Raw genomic sequence first — 19,077 nt, 5'->3', positions numbered from 1 at the left:
TTAATATGTTCTTACTCTATTCAAAAGAAGTCAAAATAAAAGACTGTCAAAATAAATGTCTTTCTAATACTACAATGACCGTACTTATAGCATATGGAGAAATCTGCAATTGCAGTATCAAAGTCAGGAAGAAATACACAATGTGAAAGAACAAAAAACATGGGAAGAAAAAAGATAAATGAATGAGCATAATCCATGCCATGATAGGCATACTAATACAGTTAAGAAATCTTATTTATGCCCTTTAAGGAACACTGTACAGTTTAACATGATTTAGCTAATTCATTTCCTAAGTGTTCAGGTTTTTTTTTTTGTTAGAAAACACAGTAATAGAAAAAACAACAACACAACAAACAAAACAAACAAAACAACAAAAAACCCAACAAAAAAACCAAACCAACCAAACAAAAAAACCCGCAAACAAAAAACAAACCAACCAAACAAAAAAAAAACACATAAAAGCAACACAAAACAGCACAAAGGGGAAAAGTTAAATGGAGTTTTAGCTGTAGATCCAGTACTAATTAGTCCAATATTTTAGGATAGCTGAAGTCAAGGGGTCACTGGAAGTTTCAAATAGCATCAACTCACAATAAAAGTGGAGTAACTGGTGAAAACTACTGCCAACAAAAGATCTGAGGAACTTAATGCCCTTACTATATGTAGGAGATTGAGAGCTGACTTAGTGCTTGAAAAATCATAAGATTAACAAAGGGTTTTTTACTCTTTTGAGAGAAAACACAACAGTGCTACTGGACACAGAAAGATCACACCAGACTACCACAACTGAGAAGGGAGACTACATATTCAATGCTGGTTGTGTTAACCACAGAAAAGAACAATGAAGAGAGATGGTAGGTTATGTACTTGTTGATGTTTTCCTATAATAAAATTTGACAAAATAGAAAAAAAAAAAAAGATTCAGTATTATTTAATGGGAAATTATATTCAGCATTACTTTAGAGCTATAAATTATGTTTCTTCTGGGTTTTTGTTTTATCAATTACTTTTACTGATTTTGTTTTCTAAATTTACTCTTAGTGACAATTATAGTCGAAACCCTTGAGTAAAAGTACCATGCATCATGCAAATACCACAAATTCTTTTAACTTATTTCAAAAAACTTTTCTAAGGTTTTAAAGAATGTGTAGGAAGGATAGACATGCACTTACATGCATATTTGCTGAATTACAAAAAATCATTGAAACAACTACTTTACCTAGCACTTGATTTTACATTATTTCAGTCATGGTTTTCCATTAGTACACATTTATTTTAGCAGTCTCTATTATATTCATTGTTTGAATTCAGGAGTATCTGTTTGTTAAAGCTTGAATTATTCAAGGTAGTCAAACACAGCAGATAGATAACTTACGGTACATACCAAACAAAATGCTTAATATCTCCTTGAACCTCTCTGATAGCCTGCCAAAAATATATTTTATTTGAAACACTCTAAAACAGAGATCTGATTCTTACTGTAAAAGAGAAACACACTCATTAATCAAGTTTTGCTTGGGAAACTTTTTTATTTTATTTAATTGAATTTGAATTTAATATTTTGGATTATTTTTAGGTAAATCTGATTAACTTCAATAAACAAAGGAACTATTGCTCCGTAGGAGCAGAGTGACTTGTTTCAAACCAGAGCAGAATTGAAACTCTCAAAAGAGTAACAATAGGCACTATTCCCTTTTTAATTAGTTCAACAATTGCTACTTTTTGAAAGAAAAAGAGTCTCAAGGTTAAATGTCTCACCTGTAAAAACAGGCCAAATTAGAACAGCAAAAAATGTCAGTTTATTCTCCTTCAATCAGTCTTTCATCATTCTAAAACTGAATTAAACCTGCATAGTTCTAGCCTTCATAAATTTATAATTTAAGTTCATTAATTTTGTAATTTGTTATTATACGCTTTTTCTACCATAAAATAGATTAAGTTTAGTATTAAAAGAACACTTCTCAAAATACAAAGAAGACGCCTTTATAGTAATGAAGTAAAAGGTCTGAGGCACTATTAGATAAGCATTCTTTTGCATTTACCCAAATGATACAAACAGAGTAGGGCCAGAAGCAGCGGCTATCTACATGGGAAAGGAAACGTTTAATAACACTTTTACAATACACCATGGGGAGAGATCATTACTCACTGTAGTGTGTTCTAGGACTGAGGGATTCCAGTCCTTCTGAACCTAATTCCAAATGAAACCACAAGATATGTGTGAAATCACAACCGACAGATTGATATTAAAAATACTAAACATATAATTGTGTATCATATTTGCACAGCAAGGTTTCACTAGTGGGGGTTTACAGGAGTGGCTTCTGTGAGAAGCTGCTAGAAGCTTCCTCCAACAGAGCCAATATAAAGATGGACTGCCACTGGCCAAGGTCAAGCTCATCAGAGTTGGTGGTAGTGCCTCTGTGATAATATATTTTAAAAAGGAGAAAAAAGGCCTGCACAACTGCAGCTGAATAGAGGAGCAAGAATATGTGAGAAAAACAACTCTGCAGACACCAAGGTCAGTGAAGTAGGGAGGAAGGAGATTTCTGTTCCCTGAGCAGAAATTCCCCTACAGCCTGTGAAGACTATGGTGAAACACATTGTCCTTCTTCAACACATCGATGTTAGCAGTAGAGCAGATAACCACCTGCAGCCATGGAGGACAGCTGGATGCGCCAGAAGGAGCCTGTGACACCATGGAAAGCCCACAATGGAGCAGGCTCCTGGCAGGACTTGTGACCCTGCACGAGACCCACAGTGGTGCAATCTCCTCCTGAAGGATGGCACCCCATGGACACATGTTGGAGCAGTTTGTGAAAAACCGCAGCCAGTGGGAAGGACCCACTCTGCAGAAGCTCATGCAGGACTGTCTCCCACAGAAGGGTCTCCATGCTGGAGCAGGGAAGAGTGTGAGAAGTCCTCCCCCTGAGGAGTAAAGTCAGGTAGAAACAACATATGATGGACTGACCATATCCCGCATTCCCCAATTCCCTGCGCCGCTAAGTGGGAGAGGTAGAGAATTCAGGAGTGGAGTTGACCCTGGGAAGAAGGGAGGGGTGCAGGGAAGGTGTTTTAAGATTTGGTTTTAACTTATTAACCTACTCTGATTTGACTGACAATATATTAAATTAATTTGCTGGAGTTCAGTCTTTTTTGCCCATGATGATAAATAGTGACTGACCTCTTTCTGTTCTTATCTTGACAAGCAAGCTTTTTACATTTTCTCTTCCCTGTCCAGGGGAGGAGGGGCAATGACAGAACAGCTTGGTGAGCACATGGAGTCCAGGCAAGGTCAAACTACCATGATTCTAACTATGCACTCTGCAGATGCACAAGCTACCGCTTTTTGAGGACCATCTTATTGTAATTTTATTTTTTCAATAACATTTACACCTGACGGCTATTAAAAAAAAATCTACATACTGTAAGAACTCTATAATACAATACCTTACCATCTGTAAAGGTGTAGCAGACAGCTTTCATTTAGTATCTAAGGTCTGCAATCAAAATTACTGACTTCCCTATTTCCACAAACAATGGAGATTATTATTGCTGTCCAGGATAATTAAATAGCCTTACTACTCACATTAAAAAACCCAAACCAAACCAGAAAATCAGATTTTAGGAATGACCCAAGCAAGCAATCACAAAAAGACAGAATATTCTGATTTTAAGGAGCTGTTCCTCCTAAGAAAGAAGCAAAATGTCCTGAGGACATTGCCCAAGACCTAGGCACCCTGGGAAAACAGAAAAAGAATCCAAAAGATTCCTGGGTTTTGGTTAGACTGGTAATGGGTACTCATGTATTAGTAAAGTGAATGTTTAAAGATTATTTCAGGAAGTCTGTGTATCTACTTTAACTGCCCTAAAGACAGGACAGTTCAATCAGTGCTTATTAATCCCAACTACATGTGGGTATCATGGAATAGTCTGTTTAAACTACTGGGAATAGCTGCCCATAAGGAAAATGTTTCTCAGAGGTTTCAGAGTCATATAGCTTATACTACAGCGTTTGCCAGGAAGACAATAGTGAGAATTGCACCTGGATACAATCAAACATTAGAGACATCTTATCACTGCAAAGGTTTTCTGCCAGAAAAAAAGGTCACATATTTCACAGGATTCTTTTTTTTTTTTTTTTTTTTTTTCTCATTATAGGCTCAAATAATTATTTTACTTGAGAAAAGCACCGAAGATGGAAATATCTGTCAAAAGTTGTTGAATTGTAGCCGAAGTAAGCTTCTGAAAACTAAAACATATAGGAGAGGCTCAGTGAGCTGGGATATTTTAGCCTGGAGAAAAGAAGGCTCAAAGGATGGGGGGCAGATCTTATTATTGTGTATCAATAGCTGATGAGATGAGTGGGTGTTAAGAAGATGGAGCCAGATTCTACATGGTGATATCCATTGACAAGATGTGAATCAATAAGCACAAACTGAAACATAGGAAATTCCACTTAAAAATAAGTGAAAGCTTTTTTACTGGGAGACTAAACACTGGCACAGGTTGCCCAATGAGGTCATGCAGTCTCTGACCTTGGAGGCATTCAAAGTCCATCTGGACACAATTCTTGGGCAGCTTGCTCTAGGTGATCCTTCCTTGAGGAGGGCACTAGACTGGATGAGCTCCAGGGGTCCCTTTGAACCTCTGCTATTCTGTGACTGAGACACTAGCAGGCTTCTCTAGCTATAAATATCACTGTTACTTCTGCTTAAAATAAAATAATCACTTAGTTCTGAAATACCAATATAACAAAAAGAACTACTAAAGTTAACTTTTTTTACTAAAGTAAAAAAAAGGAATTAGTTAAATTGTTAGATTAACTAGATTTTTATATCACTCTGAGTATGCACCCTGTGTGTGTTTAAAGACTGTCGTGTAGATTTTAACAGTTTATGAGTTTTATATCACCAAAATAGAAATTTGTTTAATTGCTGTTGACCTTGACAAGATATATAGCTGTGACTCGTGTAATTCAGATATGTTTATATTTAATAGAGTAAATCATATAAACCTACATTTTAAAAGGATGTTTTAAATTAAGAAAGGACATTTCCATAATTGTAAGAATCTGAATTGTAAGAAGATACTTCCACTTGTCATTCATGAGCAGTATCTACATCAGTGAAGCTTACCCTTACACCCAATATCTGATGTATTATGCAGAGCAACAGATACAGATCTGAAATAATGATCTCCCCAGGTATTTCCCTAAAGCTTTACTTCCACTGTGAGTATTTGGCTGGAGACAGGATATATGGGGGGGGGGGGGGGGGGGAAGAAAAGAAAAAAAAAAAGTACTTTTCAGTCTTGGGTACTCTCTCCCAAATTTTCTTTTGTTATTCTGTTGATTCTTAGTTTTCTGGTGCATTAGAGTAAGCCATATTGGTTTTATTTGATTTCTGGTTTATAGGTTTAAGACACAGTTAACATAAGCAGTGCATTTAAACTCACAGTCACCAATAGTGGTATTATATATGTAATCTGAGTAAACCGTAAAAATAAGTTGAAGATGCAACAGATCACAGAATACATACTCATGTTGAATTGCCAAAACAAAAAGAGAATTTTGCAGATTTCTTTTTTTACTAAAATCGCCAACATCTTTTTAAAGAGAACTATGTATGTTAAATGCTTTTATATGCATTACATGTGTATGTTATAGTAACCAGACACATTTAAGTGTTGCAGTGTATTTGTAATTTGTACAGTGATCCAGTCCCTCCAGTTTCAGGAAAAAAGGAAGGCCTAAACTCATAAATGATTTTATGGTGTGGGAGGTAAAATGGTTGAAACAGTTTACGTAATCATAGAATTTCGAAGTACAGATAAATTAAGAACCTCTTCTATTTTCAGTGTAACTACAGTGTCTTTGATCTTGGTTAATGATTTATGAAGTTAAAAAAATCAATACAGATTGCATTCTAAAAAATTGCATTTTAATTAATATCTTGGTGAACATAAGCAGCAATTGACAGCAACACTGACACTCTCTTGTCTTCATTTACACTTGCATATGTAAATCTATGCAGGAGCCTGAAATATGGTTTGTGCTATGCTAGGGATGATTTAAATTTCCAAATGATGAACATAGCTTTTGGATAAGAGTTAGATTTTGAGTAATGAAGGAAGACAATGGTTAGATAGGGGCATGCCTTTGTGTGGAATTGACTTCTGCAAGTTGCATTCCAGGCATGTTTTTAAAGCAAAGATCAGACTGCTTGCAAAACAATTTATTAGAGAAAAAGTGAGCAAGCAAATACATACTTAAAGCAAACTGCACTGTGATGCACAAGTACTTTTTCCAGAAGTAAATCCCAAGAGATGTCTGATCACAGAAGGATAACAACTAGTCAGCCTAAGAGCAGTAGTAGAATAAGTCAGCTCTTTATTATGTCCCTGATATTTAAACAGGAATTTCCTCCACCACCACTTTAGCAATGCTTAAACATACAAAACATACAGGACATTTTTGCTGCACTTTTATAAGCTTCTTACCTTGGAATTGAGCATTAAATCCCTTTCGTCGATGGTTGCTGTCAGATGTAAAATGGAGTCGCAGCCAGTTCTTACTGCTGATAACAGGAGATGGTAGATTCATGCCAGTCAACCTTGAAAAAGGAAGAAGAATCTAATATAAATGGTAGAAAAATTCATGTGTACAGTACTGAAAAGAGAAGACAAAAACCCCAACAAAATAGCCAAAATATACTGTTGTACTGTTTACAATGTATTTGACAACAGAGATTCACTATCATCTAATGTCAATTAATTTTTAGCTTAGTAACTATTATCCTGGCAGAAATGTTTTCCTTTCCATGACAGCTAGCAATTTCATGGTCAAAACTTGTATGTACAAACTACTGTTTTTTGAATTAAAGGACAAAGCAATCTTGTGTGTGTAAGTGCACAGGTGCTTATGTGTGCATGCGTGGGTCAAATTATTCTACAAAGAACAGGCGGATTCCATTACGGCAATATTTCATCACCTGACTTTATTCTGTGCCAGTGAACTCACAAGAAACCAAATGGCAGGTGTTAAGAAAGGATAAATAAGTGTTATGGGCAGCAGTTAATGTTAAGCTTACATGGTAAATTATCAGTATATAACTATCCTGCTAGAACTGGTTTTGTGTATTAACTCCTATTTAATGAAAAAAAAAAAGAAAGAAAAAAAAAAAGTTTAAAGAGAGCCAAATGTAGCCTAACTAGCTTCTATTAAGTACGGATATAGTGAAGAAAGAGTACACACAAAAAATTTGTCCAATATAGTTAACAGGCCTGGACTGGATCATACCATAGTCCATCACTGCACCACACTTAAATTAAAACACACTCAAGTAGTTACCACAGAGCACCTGATATGTGGCAAAGTAATTTATTATTTTACCAGGTGGGGGTTTTCGTATGATCATAATCCAAGTTTCCAATTTAGACATTTATTTTTTCCTTCTGAAAAACTCTGGGGAACTGCAAGAAATGTAGTTTCTCCCTTTCATAAATGTTATTTGAAACAAAAGTGAAACTGATCAACATCAGAAATTCTCAGCTAAGGGGTAACTTCTGTGAGAATATGTTTGCCAATACTAGAGCAGACATAGAACATACTATAAGAGCTAAAAAGATCTCAAAAAAACAACCAAACAACCAAAACAAAAAACAACCCCCCAAAAAAACCCCAAAAGCAACAAAAAAACCACTAAAGAAAACCCAACTTAAATAAGATTTTGTTTCTCTGAAATTAATCAATGTAATGATAAAAATGCCTTTTTCACTGTAATATACAGTTTCAGAGTTTCAAAAAATACCCTGGTTCATTATGTAATTCATCGTGTTAAGGAATACTGATGCTGGAGTAGTCCATTTGGAATCATATTTGAAACCCTTTTCTTTCTGTAATCAAATAAGACCAATGCACTGAAATAAAGAAAGTTATAATAGAACTTCTTTTTCTTCTGTGTTGGAGAACTTTCTGTTCTGATTTATATTTTCATTTTCTTCATCTGGTTGTTATAAAAATAAGGAAAAACAAAACTCTACTTAAAATAATTTTAATAGCTTTGTTTGAAAAAAGAGGATAGGTTATTAAACGTAGTACATATACATTTCAAAATGTTTGGACTCTTATTTAATAGTTCTTACAGGTTTTGGTCAAAATATTCTCCTTGTATATGTTTCTACATCTCAGTCAAATTGACTTATAATTCACATACTATTCCATACACTCTCTTGACCGTTTTAGAGCATCCTTCGATCAGGCACTCAAAATACTTCTATGAACTTGCATTTTTACCAGAGATTTAATTTAGTTATATGATTTCTATGCTACTGTGTACAAGTCAGGAATATGCTCTTTACCAGCAATGCTGTACTTGTTTTAACTGAAAAAAAATGAGAAAGTGAGATATGACTTAGTGGCTAAATTAGTTGTAAGGCCAGTTTGGGAAGCAAGCTCCTAACCAGTATTTGACACACTTTTTTCCATAAAGCGTTCAAAACTTCTTTACTGTAGTATACAAATCCAGAAATGGTAACAAATTCTGAATGTGGGGGTTTAGGCTGCGATCCTATGGCCTGCATGTGTATATGAAAGGGAATGTCCCTTCATGAAGTCAGTAGCATTCAATATGTGTAGGTGGGGCTTTCCATGGACAATATCAGTTTGCTTTACTTCAAGTAGGCACACACAATATTAATTTCCATTGCATACAAATAGAAAAACAGTTATTTTAGCTCAGATTAGGTATTTACTTCAAAATCAGATTTGGAACTCCTCTATATCAGACAGAAATTATTCAGATGAGGTAAAGAGACACATTTCTTAAGAGTAAAGTTCTCCTTAGAAGATTGCACACTGTCATCCTTCTTGAGAGCTTTTCCAATATTGTCTAAAAAGATCACTGAATTTCTTACTTCTTTTTTAACTTCAGACATTTATTGTTTGATGAGTAATACAAAACAAATCAAAGTCTTCCATTATGTTTGAGAAGGAAAGGGTACTGCTCTGAAAAGGGCAATGCTTTTCTGAAACTGATTTTAAGGCCTAGTATGTGATATCATGACTTGGATAGAAGTGATATCTAACCTAAATTGCATTAATCAAGCTTCTCATATACACATCAAACACATGTATATATGCTGTTATTTGGGCATTTTCTGGAAATATTTTTGGTCTGATTTGCAGAAGTGGATTCATCTCATCACTCATCACCACTGACATCAGCCAGGCCATTAGCTTCTAACATGAGGGGGTTAAAATTCATGGTCATTTGGATATGTGACAGGTTTGAATGTTCTGTGCTAAACAGTATTTGAAGTCACACACTGAATGGGGATGAAAGGAAACATAAAAGAGCTGTTCACCCACTAAGTAACAATCATTCACTGACCCGCTAAAGAGCAATCCCATGGGAAAAAAACAAACAACATAATTTTTCAAATAACATCATATAATGATGCATTTACCTGAGGGCTCAGGATGAAGATTGCATGGGGAAACTCAATTCTCTTACTTCTGCATACTAGATATTGCACTGTGCTCTATGGAACAAGGCAGACATCTAGAGAATTCCTGTGTGTGCTGCCTGTTACAACATCATAAAGAAGAAAAGTGCCAAGTTTTGAGAGCATTACAGTTGTATTAGTATCATACTGCACCTCTGCTGATAAACACTGCATATCACAAGAAATAATGAGAAATAATTAAACTATCTCAGCTACTCTCCTCCTATATCTATCTGAAGGCAGCTTGGGTGTAGAAAGATCAGAGGTAACAGAGGAGGATCTCATATTCTTGATTATTGTGAGGAGAAGATAAACCTTTTGATCTGGACAAGCTGGATCAATGGGCCAAAGCCAACTGCATGAGGTTACAGAAGGCCAAGTGCCAAGTCCTGCACTTGGGCCACAACAATCCCCTGAAACACTACAGTCTTGGAGAAGAGTGGTTGGAAAGCTGCCCAGAGGAAAAGGACGTGAGGCTATTGCTCAGCAGCCAGCTAAGCATGAGCCAGCTGTGTGCCCAGGTGGCCAAGAGGGCCAACAGCATCCTGGTTTGTATCAGGAATAGTGTGGCCAGTAAGACTAGGGAAGTGATTGTTCACCTGTACTCAGCACTGATGAGGTCACACCTCAAGTACTGTTTTCAGTTTTGGGCCCCTTGCTACAAGAAAAAAAGACATCAAGGTTCTGGAGCGTGTCCAAAGAAGGACAACAAAGCTGGTGAAGGGTCTGGAGGACACCTGAGGAACAGGCATTGTTCAGTCTGGAGAAAAAGAGGCTGAGAGGAGACCTTATCACTCTCTCCAACTACCTGAAAGGAGGTTGTAGTGAGGTGGAGGTTGGTCTCTTCTCCCTAGTAACAAGTGACAGGACAAGAGGATATGGTCTCAAGTTGTGCCAGGGGAGGTTTAGATTGGATATTAGAAGAAATTTCTTTACTGAAAAGGTTATCAAACACTGGAACATGCTGCCCAAGGAAGTGGTGGTCACTATCCCTGGAGGTTTTAAAAGACATGTAGACATGGTGCTTAGGAATATGGTTTAGCACTGTACTTGATAGAGCTAGATTAATGGTTAGATCTAATGATCTTAAAGGTACATCTTGGTTTATTGATACAACAGTGTTAGTAAATATTTTCTTAGATTTTTGCTTTCATATTTGACAAACATTAATAGGGAAAATATTCCATGCCACTCTGGATAGATTATTCTTCCTCTGGAAGATTAGTATGGCTCTCAAGCTGATGAATAAAAGAACAATAATTCTTTTTATGTCTACATTTTTTCTGATAGATGGCTTTCATTGTCCAGAAAAAGTGAAACATTAAGTTCTAGGACACAGTAATCAATTAGATTTTATTGTTAAATACAGTGATATTCAAGCCAATCCCTGAGTACTGCAACCCATTCTTCCACAGCTTTCAATAATTTCTTCTGTCCAGAGCCAGGGAAGTTAAATGCAGAGTTATAAAGTTAATAAGGCAGCTGTCCTGAAGGGGAACAAAAATTTTAAACAAGCTCACAACTGTACAAATATAAAACTGAATTGTGGGCTTTTTTATTGCAACCAATTTATATTGTAATTGAGCACTTCAGAGATAAAATTCTGCTTTAAAAATGCTTCCCTAGTTGAGTGTAATTATTAACAGCTGCAATGATAAAATACAGATCTTAGTGCACACACAGTATTCTGTTTAGAAGTAATGCAGTTACAGTGTTTTACTGCCATTACACAGATGGGCATTTTTGTTAACATTCTGAAAACTGTATACTTTTAATGCCTTTATATTAATGCCCAAACAAATTCTCAAGTCAAAACTTTAATTTCTTCCATAAGATTTAGAAATTGCTCATCTAAAAAGTAGTTGCTAATTTATTTATTTTTTTTTAATTTAACTTTCAGTTATTATTAATCCTTAGTACAGGATTAAGATCTAATAAGATATGTTCCAAAAAGCAGCTGTATAAATCAATGTTCAGTAACCATCAAGCTTATTATGAAATATTTATTATTTGCCAGCAAATAGGAAACAGAAGTCTTTCTATTGCTCACTAAGCCTGATGATTGCAGTAACTTTTTGTGAGGGCTGCTGTCACGTACCACTTTCCACACCATTTCATGCCAGCTTCTTAGTGTGTTCTCCCACAGAGTCATACTGCCTTAATATTTAAGGAAATAGTAGCCATAATCTCTTCATTGTAGCAAGAAAAATGCCTCAGGAGTTTGATTCCTGTTACTCTTTTGGATATAGGTCCTGTAATACATATGAATTTTCTATAAACCAAGTATTGATACTAGATATTTGTCATCTACTGCATCATAAGGTCTTCAGTCTTGAATAATTTACTGAATAGCTTAGTCCTTACCTATTTTGGGGAAGATTGTATACACGTACATGTATGTACGAATAAAATTCTCTCATTTTGACTCAATTTGACAGCACAGGAAGAACTCCGTTCCAGTCTAAAAGAAGACAGCAGCGTCCCTAGTGCTCACAGAAATTATAAAGCCATAAAACACCAACTGTGCTCACTGATTCTCTGACACTGCAGCCTGAATCCAGTCTGTCAGGTTTGTGCTACAGATAAGTGCACGCACATCCACTTTTCTACATGAAAAACAGATGTATTATATTTGAACATGACTTCATACCTCTTCTCCAGAAGCAACACAATCCCGTGACTAACCAATCATAGCACAAAAGCTTGACCAACAGCTGTGAACAAGCACCATGCTCGATAGGATCGTCTACAACACAGAACTGATTGAGTGTTTTGCATTACTTAAACAAAAGAGATAAACCTCAAGTGAAATTAAATATTCAATTCTCAATTATGTGAAAAAATCAATTATATATTGTACTAACTTTACATAATCTGCTGTAATTTATTTTCATTGTAAATATAAGAAATAAATAAAATAATAAAAAAACTAAACTGACAATTTTTATTTTGTCCTCATTCTTATGGAAGTAAAATTCAATGAGAATGAGAAAGCTTATATTGACACAGTCAGCTGTTTTTCACTCTGATTTATCAGTTCTTGATAATTATATAATCTCTGAAAGTATTTTCATGTAATACGCATGGAACTTACTACTCAGAGAGGTGATGGAAGCCAAAAGCCACAAATATTTATCAAGAACTGCTGAAGGACAGTCCACCAGGGTTTATTAACTGTGATAGCTGGATGAACCATTTAGTTGAGCTGTGAAAAGCTGTGAGGGTAAAGGAGACAAGAACTTGTCTTTATATTTCTTATTGTTTATATCAATTTCATAAACATCTGCTAGTGGCCATTCTAAGAAACAAGCTAGCTAAAAGTATGCAGCCAGCAAGTAATTTTGAGTTTTTCATATAATATTGTCTCTTTCATTTTACCTCAGCTGAGATTTAACTCAATCTAAATTCATATCTAGCTTTTCAGTTAATTTTGAAAAGAGAAAATACAAACAAAAAACCAAACAAAAACAAACTAAAATCCCAAATATTAGAAGTTGAGGTTCAATGTAATTGTCATATCTATTCAATATTTTCTTATTGTAACTCTTGATTATCTCATAATCATGTACTTTATCTTTTAACTCTTCGCTTCTTGAAATTTACTGCGTGATAATTTATTCTTCCTCACATATATAACTCCCTCCTAATAGAAATACTAACTTACTTTCAGACCATCATACACTATAACGGTATTAGACCTTTTAAATTATATTTAAGGAAAAATAAAGACTTGAAAACAAGAAAGGTATGAGCCTTTCTTGATAGAGCTATTACAAAGACTTTATTTCCAGGTGCATTTCTGTGTTTACTATGTGAATGTTAAGAAACAGGCCAGTCTTTATCTGGCTGACAAGACTAAGTAACTTCAGATACATTTTTATGGATTGATTAGTGATTAATTAGGATCAGTTCTGAAAATCCTTCCTTCTATACTGATTTCCCAAGAAAACCTATAGGGAGTCCACTTGCAGTGAGCTTGCACATTAGCTCTATCTGGAATTAGGAGTTTCTTCATGTTCATTAAAAGGACTATTAAATGTTTCTGTTTGGTAACACCAAACAAAAATTTTTGTGTGTATTGTGTTTTAATGTTCTTAAGCACAGAGTTAGACAAATAACACTGTATTTACTCATTTCAGTGATGATATGTGTTTCATTGATAGTCTCAAGCTGTAAAATTACCCTTGCTGGGTCTTGTTGGTATTGGAATTAACCTTTAAGTTTAAAGCTTTTCCTGCCAATTGTAAAATGTATCTTGACATAAAGCTAAGGCAAATGTTTATATCTTTAGTGTATCCTGCCAAGCATGTTGACTTACCTACATTTTTAACACATTTTCCTTATGTTGACCGTATTATTTTTATACTTACAGTTGCATCATTAGGTAAAAGCCTCCGACTGCTTGTTTAGGCTATTTTTAAGTGGCAAAAAGTCACTTTATTTCCACCTGAACCACAGAGTTTTCCCTCAGTAATAAAGGCAGTGGAAAACAATGCATTTTTCTAGAAATACATTCCTAACTGGTTGACTTTCTTTCCCTGCTCGTCTGTATGCAGCAATTTAAGATACGAGTTATAAGCTAACAGAAAAACTTGATTTTCCCCCACAAATACTGTTTATTGTAACTTTAAACAAGTACCACTATGCAACCACTATACCAAACAGGAATTGACATTTAGGTAGCCCAGCTTCACAAAACTTGTCTCTCTTCTCTAAAATTATAAAGTCAAGAAATACAAGTTCTGGGTTGTACCTGCAGTATAATCTATCTATGACAGTTTGACAAAAAATGTTAAATACATCTTATTTGGAGAAAATTTCAGCCTAACAATGAAGAACTGAAATAAAATAAAACAAGTAAACAACAAAACTTCTCCGAAGTTATTTAAAACTTTTTCATTCTATTTTAAAAACCTGCTGAATTTGACTTTAAAATAGTTACTGTGTAAATAAAGCAACAACATGTTTTGCACAGGCTCTGGATTTACTATTTGGTAGCTTGTTAAGCAAGAATATCTGTTGGTTTAGTGGGAAAAATCTCTCCTAAATGTCAGAGAAGAAAAAATAAACAAGAGGGCAAGTATTTTCTCAAACAACACATACTAACAGCAAACCCAAAAAGCAACCCAAAACCAAACTTAATTGTACACAGCCTATTAATACACAGTAGCATAGTGTATCAGGCAACAGATACATTCTGCTTTTATAGATATGCCCCTTATAAGTTTTATGTCTGTTATACTAAAAAAACAAAACGGGGGGAAAAAAAAAAAAATGTTGAAAGAAACATGGAAAAACCTGAGAAAATTGGGAAAAAAACCCTACACTTTCCAAAAAGATACCAAGGGCACTCTGAATTGAGATATACAGAAGTAGTATTAACTTCAGGGGGTCTAACCCCACAGAACTTTCATAAAAAAACTAGCTGCTCATGGCCTGGATGAGCATACAATCTGTTGGATCAAGCACTGGCTGGACAGTTGGGCCCAAAGAGTGGTGGTCAATGGAGTCAAATCCAGTTGCTGGCCAGTCACAAGTGGTGTTCTTCAGGGCTCAGTGTTGGGACCATTTCTGTTTAACATCTTTATTGATGATCTTCATAAGGACATAGAGTGTATCATCAAAAAGTTTGCAGATGACACCAAGTTAGGTGGGAGTGTTGATCTGCATGAGGATAGGGAGGCACTACAGAGAGACTTGGATAGATTAGATCGTTGGGCTAATGTTAATGGTCTGAGCTTCAACAAAGCCAAGTGCTGGGTCCTGCACTTGGGCCACAACAACCCCAGGCAGCGCTCCAGGCCTGGGGAACTGTGGCTGGAAAGTGTCTGGCAGAAAAGGACCTGGGTGTTCTCATTGACAAGTGGCTGAATATGAGCCAGCAGTGTGCCCAGGTGGCCAAGAAAGCCAATGGCATCCTGGCTTGTATTAGAAATAGTGTGACCAGTAGAAGTAGAGAGGTAATTGTCCCCCTGTACTCAGCACTGGTGAGGCCACACCTGGAGTACTGCGTCCAGTTTTGGGCACCTCAATTCTAGAGAGATCTCGAGGTGCTGGAGCGAGTACAGAGGAGGGCAATGAAGCTGGTGAAGGGCCTAGAGAATCAATCTGATGAGGAACGCTTGAAGGAGCTGGGAATGTTTAGTTTGAGAAGAAGGAGGCTGAGGGGAGACCTCATCAGTCTCTACAACTACCTAAAAGGTCACTGTAGAGAGGTTGGTGCTGGTCTCTTTTCACAGATAAGTAGCGACAGAACAAGAGGGAATAGCTTCAAGCTGCAACAGGAGAGGTTTAGACTGGACATTAGGAATTTTTTTTTTCACAGAAAGAGTGGTTAGACACTGGAATAGGCTGCCCAGGGAGGTGGTTGACTCACCATCCCTGGATGTGTTTAAGGGTCTTTTGGATGTGGTGTTGTTGGATGTGGTTTAGGGGAGAACTTTGCAGAGTAGGGATGATGGTTGGACTCAGTGATCCCAAGGGTCTTTTCCAACCTGAACAGTTGTACGACTCTATGATTCTATGATTGTTAATGCCTATATTAAAATATTTATGCTATGTTCTCTTGAGCTAATAGTGGGGTTGGGGGAGACAGAACTTCTTTTGCCAAAATTGTATCAGATTGCAACCACATAATAGCTATTTATAAAAAATTCATATTCTGGATGCCAAGTGAACGCCTATTTATTTAGAAATTTGGGCACACAATTTACTTAGCTTCCTCACTGCTAAATGATCTAACTATCATTAACTATATCCTTGTCTCAGTAACTACACAGCAACACCACTTCCTCCAGGAGGTAAGTTGCTTCTGTGCTATCTTTCAACACGAAATTTAATTCAACCAAATGTACTCTTGTTCATTTAGTCAACCACACTTTGTGCTACGTAAGCATGGAGTTTGATAAGCAGCTCTGCCTAAATCTATGCCTAATTTGCTACCAATCTAGCCTGCTGCGAAGCCCTTTTACTGGATATTTCAGGGTTGTGCTGGTTTTGGCTGGAATAGAGATAATTTTCTTCATAGTAGGTAGTATGAGGCTGTGTGTTGGATTTCTGCTGAGAATAGTGATGTTGATAACACACCAGTATTTCAGCTGTTGCCAAGCAATGCTTACAGTAGTCTGAGGACTTCAGTTTCTCACACTGTCCCTGTCCTCCCAGTTGCTTCTTTTACAAGAAGCTGGGAGGAGACCCAGCCAGGACAGTTGACTCAGACTAGCCAAAGGGATATTCCATTCCATACAACATCATGATCAATGTATAATCTTTCTTTCTTTCTCTTTCTTTCTTCCTTTCTTTCTTTCTTCCTTTCTTTATTTCTCTTTCTTCCTTTCTTTCTTTCTTTCTGTCCTGGTTTGAGCCAGGATGAAGCCAGTTTTTCTTTTGCTGATTTTTTTTTTATTTCAGTGAGCTTTCTTCAACTAGCAACTGCGTGTTCTGCTAGGTTGATAAGACACTGGAATGTTTTTGTAATTGCTGGGCTCTCAAGGTCGTGCCTTTGCTCTGCTGGCTCAGACACTACGGGGGGATCTGTGGTCCCCCCCCCCCCCCGTGGGAGGCTGGGTTAGACGAACAGCAAAACTGGCCAGAGATATTCCATTCCATATATCTACGTAGGCTCGGGGGAAGGTCGGAGATGACAGAAGAAAACTTCCTTCCTTCCTGCTTTGCTCTCTCGCCGCTTCGCCTTGCCTGTCTATCTGCCTTCCTTTTTCTCTCTTTTCCTCTTTCTTTTGTTCGTGGCCGGCGTCTGGGACAACACCATCTGCCCATCATCATCGGACCATCAACCTCAAGCCCTCCTGACCCTCGTAACTCTCTGCCTTTCTCCAGGAGCAGCTTCGGGATTCCTCGGAATTGTCTCATCTGAGGGAAGTGCTGTGGGAGTTGCTGGGGGTGGGGGGAGGCGAGAGGTTTCTGCCACACTTTTGTAATAATCACTATATATATACACTCTAACATCACGTATTAATTTTCTAAATAAAGTTGCACGGTTCAGTTTTCAATCTAGACAAGTCTCTTTTTTTTCTCTCTCTCCTTCCCTACCTGGGTAGGAGGGGGAGGGGATCGAGAGCATTGTTGTCCAACTGGGTCAAACGTTGACACTTTCTTTCTTTCTTTCTTTCTTTCTTTCTTTCTTTCTTTCTTTCTTTCTTTCTTTCTTTCTTTCTTTCTTTCTTTCTTTCTTTCTTTCTTTCTTTCTTTCTTTCTTTCTTTCTTTCTTTCTTTCTTTCTTTCTTTCTTTCTTTCTTTCTTTCTTTTCTTTCCTTCCTTCCTTCCTTCCTTCCTTCCTTCCTTCCTTCCTTCCTTCCTTCCTTCCTTCCTTCCTTCCTTCCTTCCTTCCTTCCTTCCTTCCTTCCTTCCTTCCTTCCTTCCTTCCTTCCTTCCTTCCTTCCTTCCTTCCTTCCTTCCTTCCTTCCTTCCTTCCTTCCTTTTTTCTTTTTCACCCTTATAATTAAAAATAATTCTTACTGTTGTTGTTATTTTATTTCAATCATTAAATTGTTCTTATCCGAGCTGATGAGTTTTCTTACCTTTTTTCTCTGATTCTCCTCCCCATCTGACTGAGAGGGAAAAGTGAATGAGCAGCTGCATGGTGCTTAGTTGCTGGCTGAGGTTAAACTACAACACTGATGAAAGCAGCAAAGTTTTGCTTATCTCTTTCTAACAGCCAGATGTCTTCTGGCAAGAAGGAAAGTATTAACAACAATGAAAACTGTGACATAGGTATCTTTACTGTGATGAAAAGGCAAAACCTTTATGCTCTCACACTGAATAACTTATCTAGATGACAAGCTTGCTATTTTTAATTGCTGACGTGATGAATAATTTACTGTTCTATCAAATTTTAAAGTATTTTGAAGCTCTCCATTCTGCTTTATAAGGTTTATTGCCTTCACTGGAAAAACTACACTCAGCCACCTTCCTAATATAACAATTAAATCCAACCAATTCTAAGAGAAAATACAGAATTCTAGAAGTTACAATGTAGAAGAGTCAGATATATATTATTAACAGCAGATTTCATAGTATATAAATGGCGCTTAGCAGAATATGTACAAGAGGCTGTTGTTTCTTTATTGCAGGCACTATTTATTGCAGGCATTATTCTCAACTCAAGATTAATTATTTCAGATACTTTTTTAAAAAACATAATCAGAATCACAGAATTGTTATGGTTGGAAAAGACCTCTAAGACCATCGAGTCCAACCATCCACAGATACATAAGATCTTCTGTGTAAATTTATCCTTCACTCTGAAGCAGGCTGCATCCACTGTATTCTGAAGAATTTTAAGTTTCTCTGTGAATGATTCACTTCCAATGTGGATTTTAACTCTATAAAAGTATTACTACTGTGTCTCATAAAGAGTAAGTATTTGCAAGGAGTTCGTAGTTTCCTAACTCCTATGAAGTATTTCTTATTAAGTATCATCTACAGACAATTTAAAAAGTATATTATTGCACATGTTGCTGCCATTGTTTTTCTTATTACTGCTGAAATTTTAACCTAGATATTCAGTTGCCCCTCACTGTTCATTGTTCTTCCTCACCAAACACCTAATGT

At 36.5% G+C, this 19,077-nt stretch overlaps 1 protein-coding gene across 1 annotated transcript in view; it reads right to left on the bottom strand.

Moving 5' to 3' along the window:
* CSMD1 (CUB and Sushi multiple domains 1) overlaps positions 1-19,077 on the bottom strand; it is a 1,033,138-nt gene that overhangs the window by 352,304 nt on the left and 661,757 nt on the right. The window contains exon 6 of the mRNA XM_051614951.1: positions 6,502-6,614. Coding sequence (XP_051470911.1) covers positions 6,502-6,614 — 113 coding nt within the window. The remainder of the gene's footprint in view (positions 1-6,501; positions 6,615-19,077) is intronic.

Source organism: Apus apus, chromosome 3 (genome assembly GCF_020740795.1).
Source record: "Apus apus isolate bApuApu2 chromosome 3, bApuApu2.pri.cur, whole genome shotgun sequence".
NCBI lineage: Eukaryota > Metazoa > Chordata > Aves > Apodiformes > Apodidae > Apus > Apus apus.
Note: the sequence above shows the minus strand (reverse complement) of the source record. Positions and strands in the feature narration are given on the sequence as shown.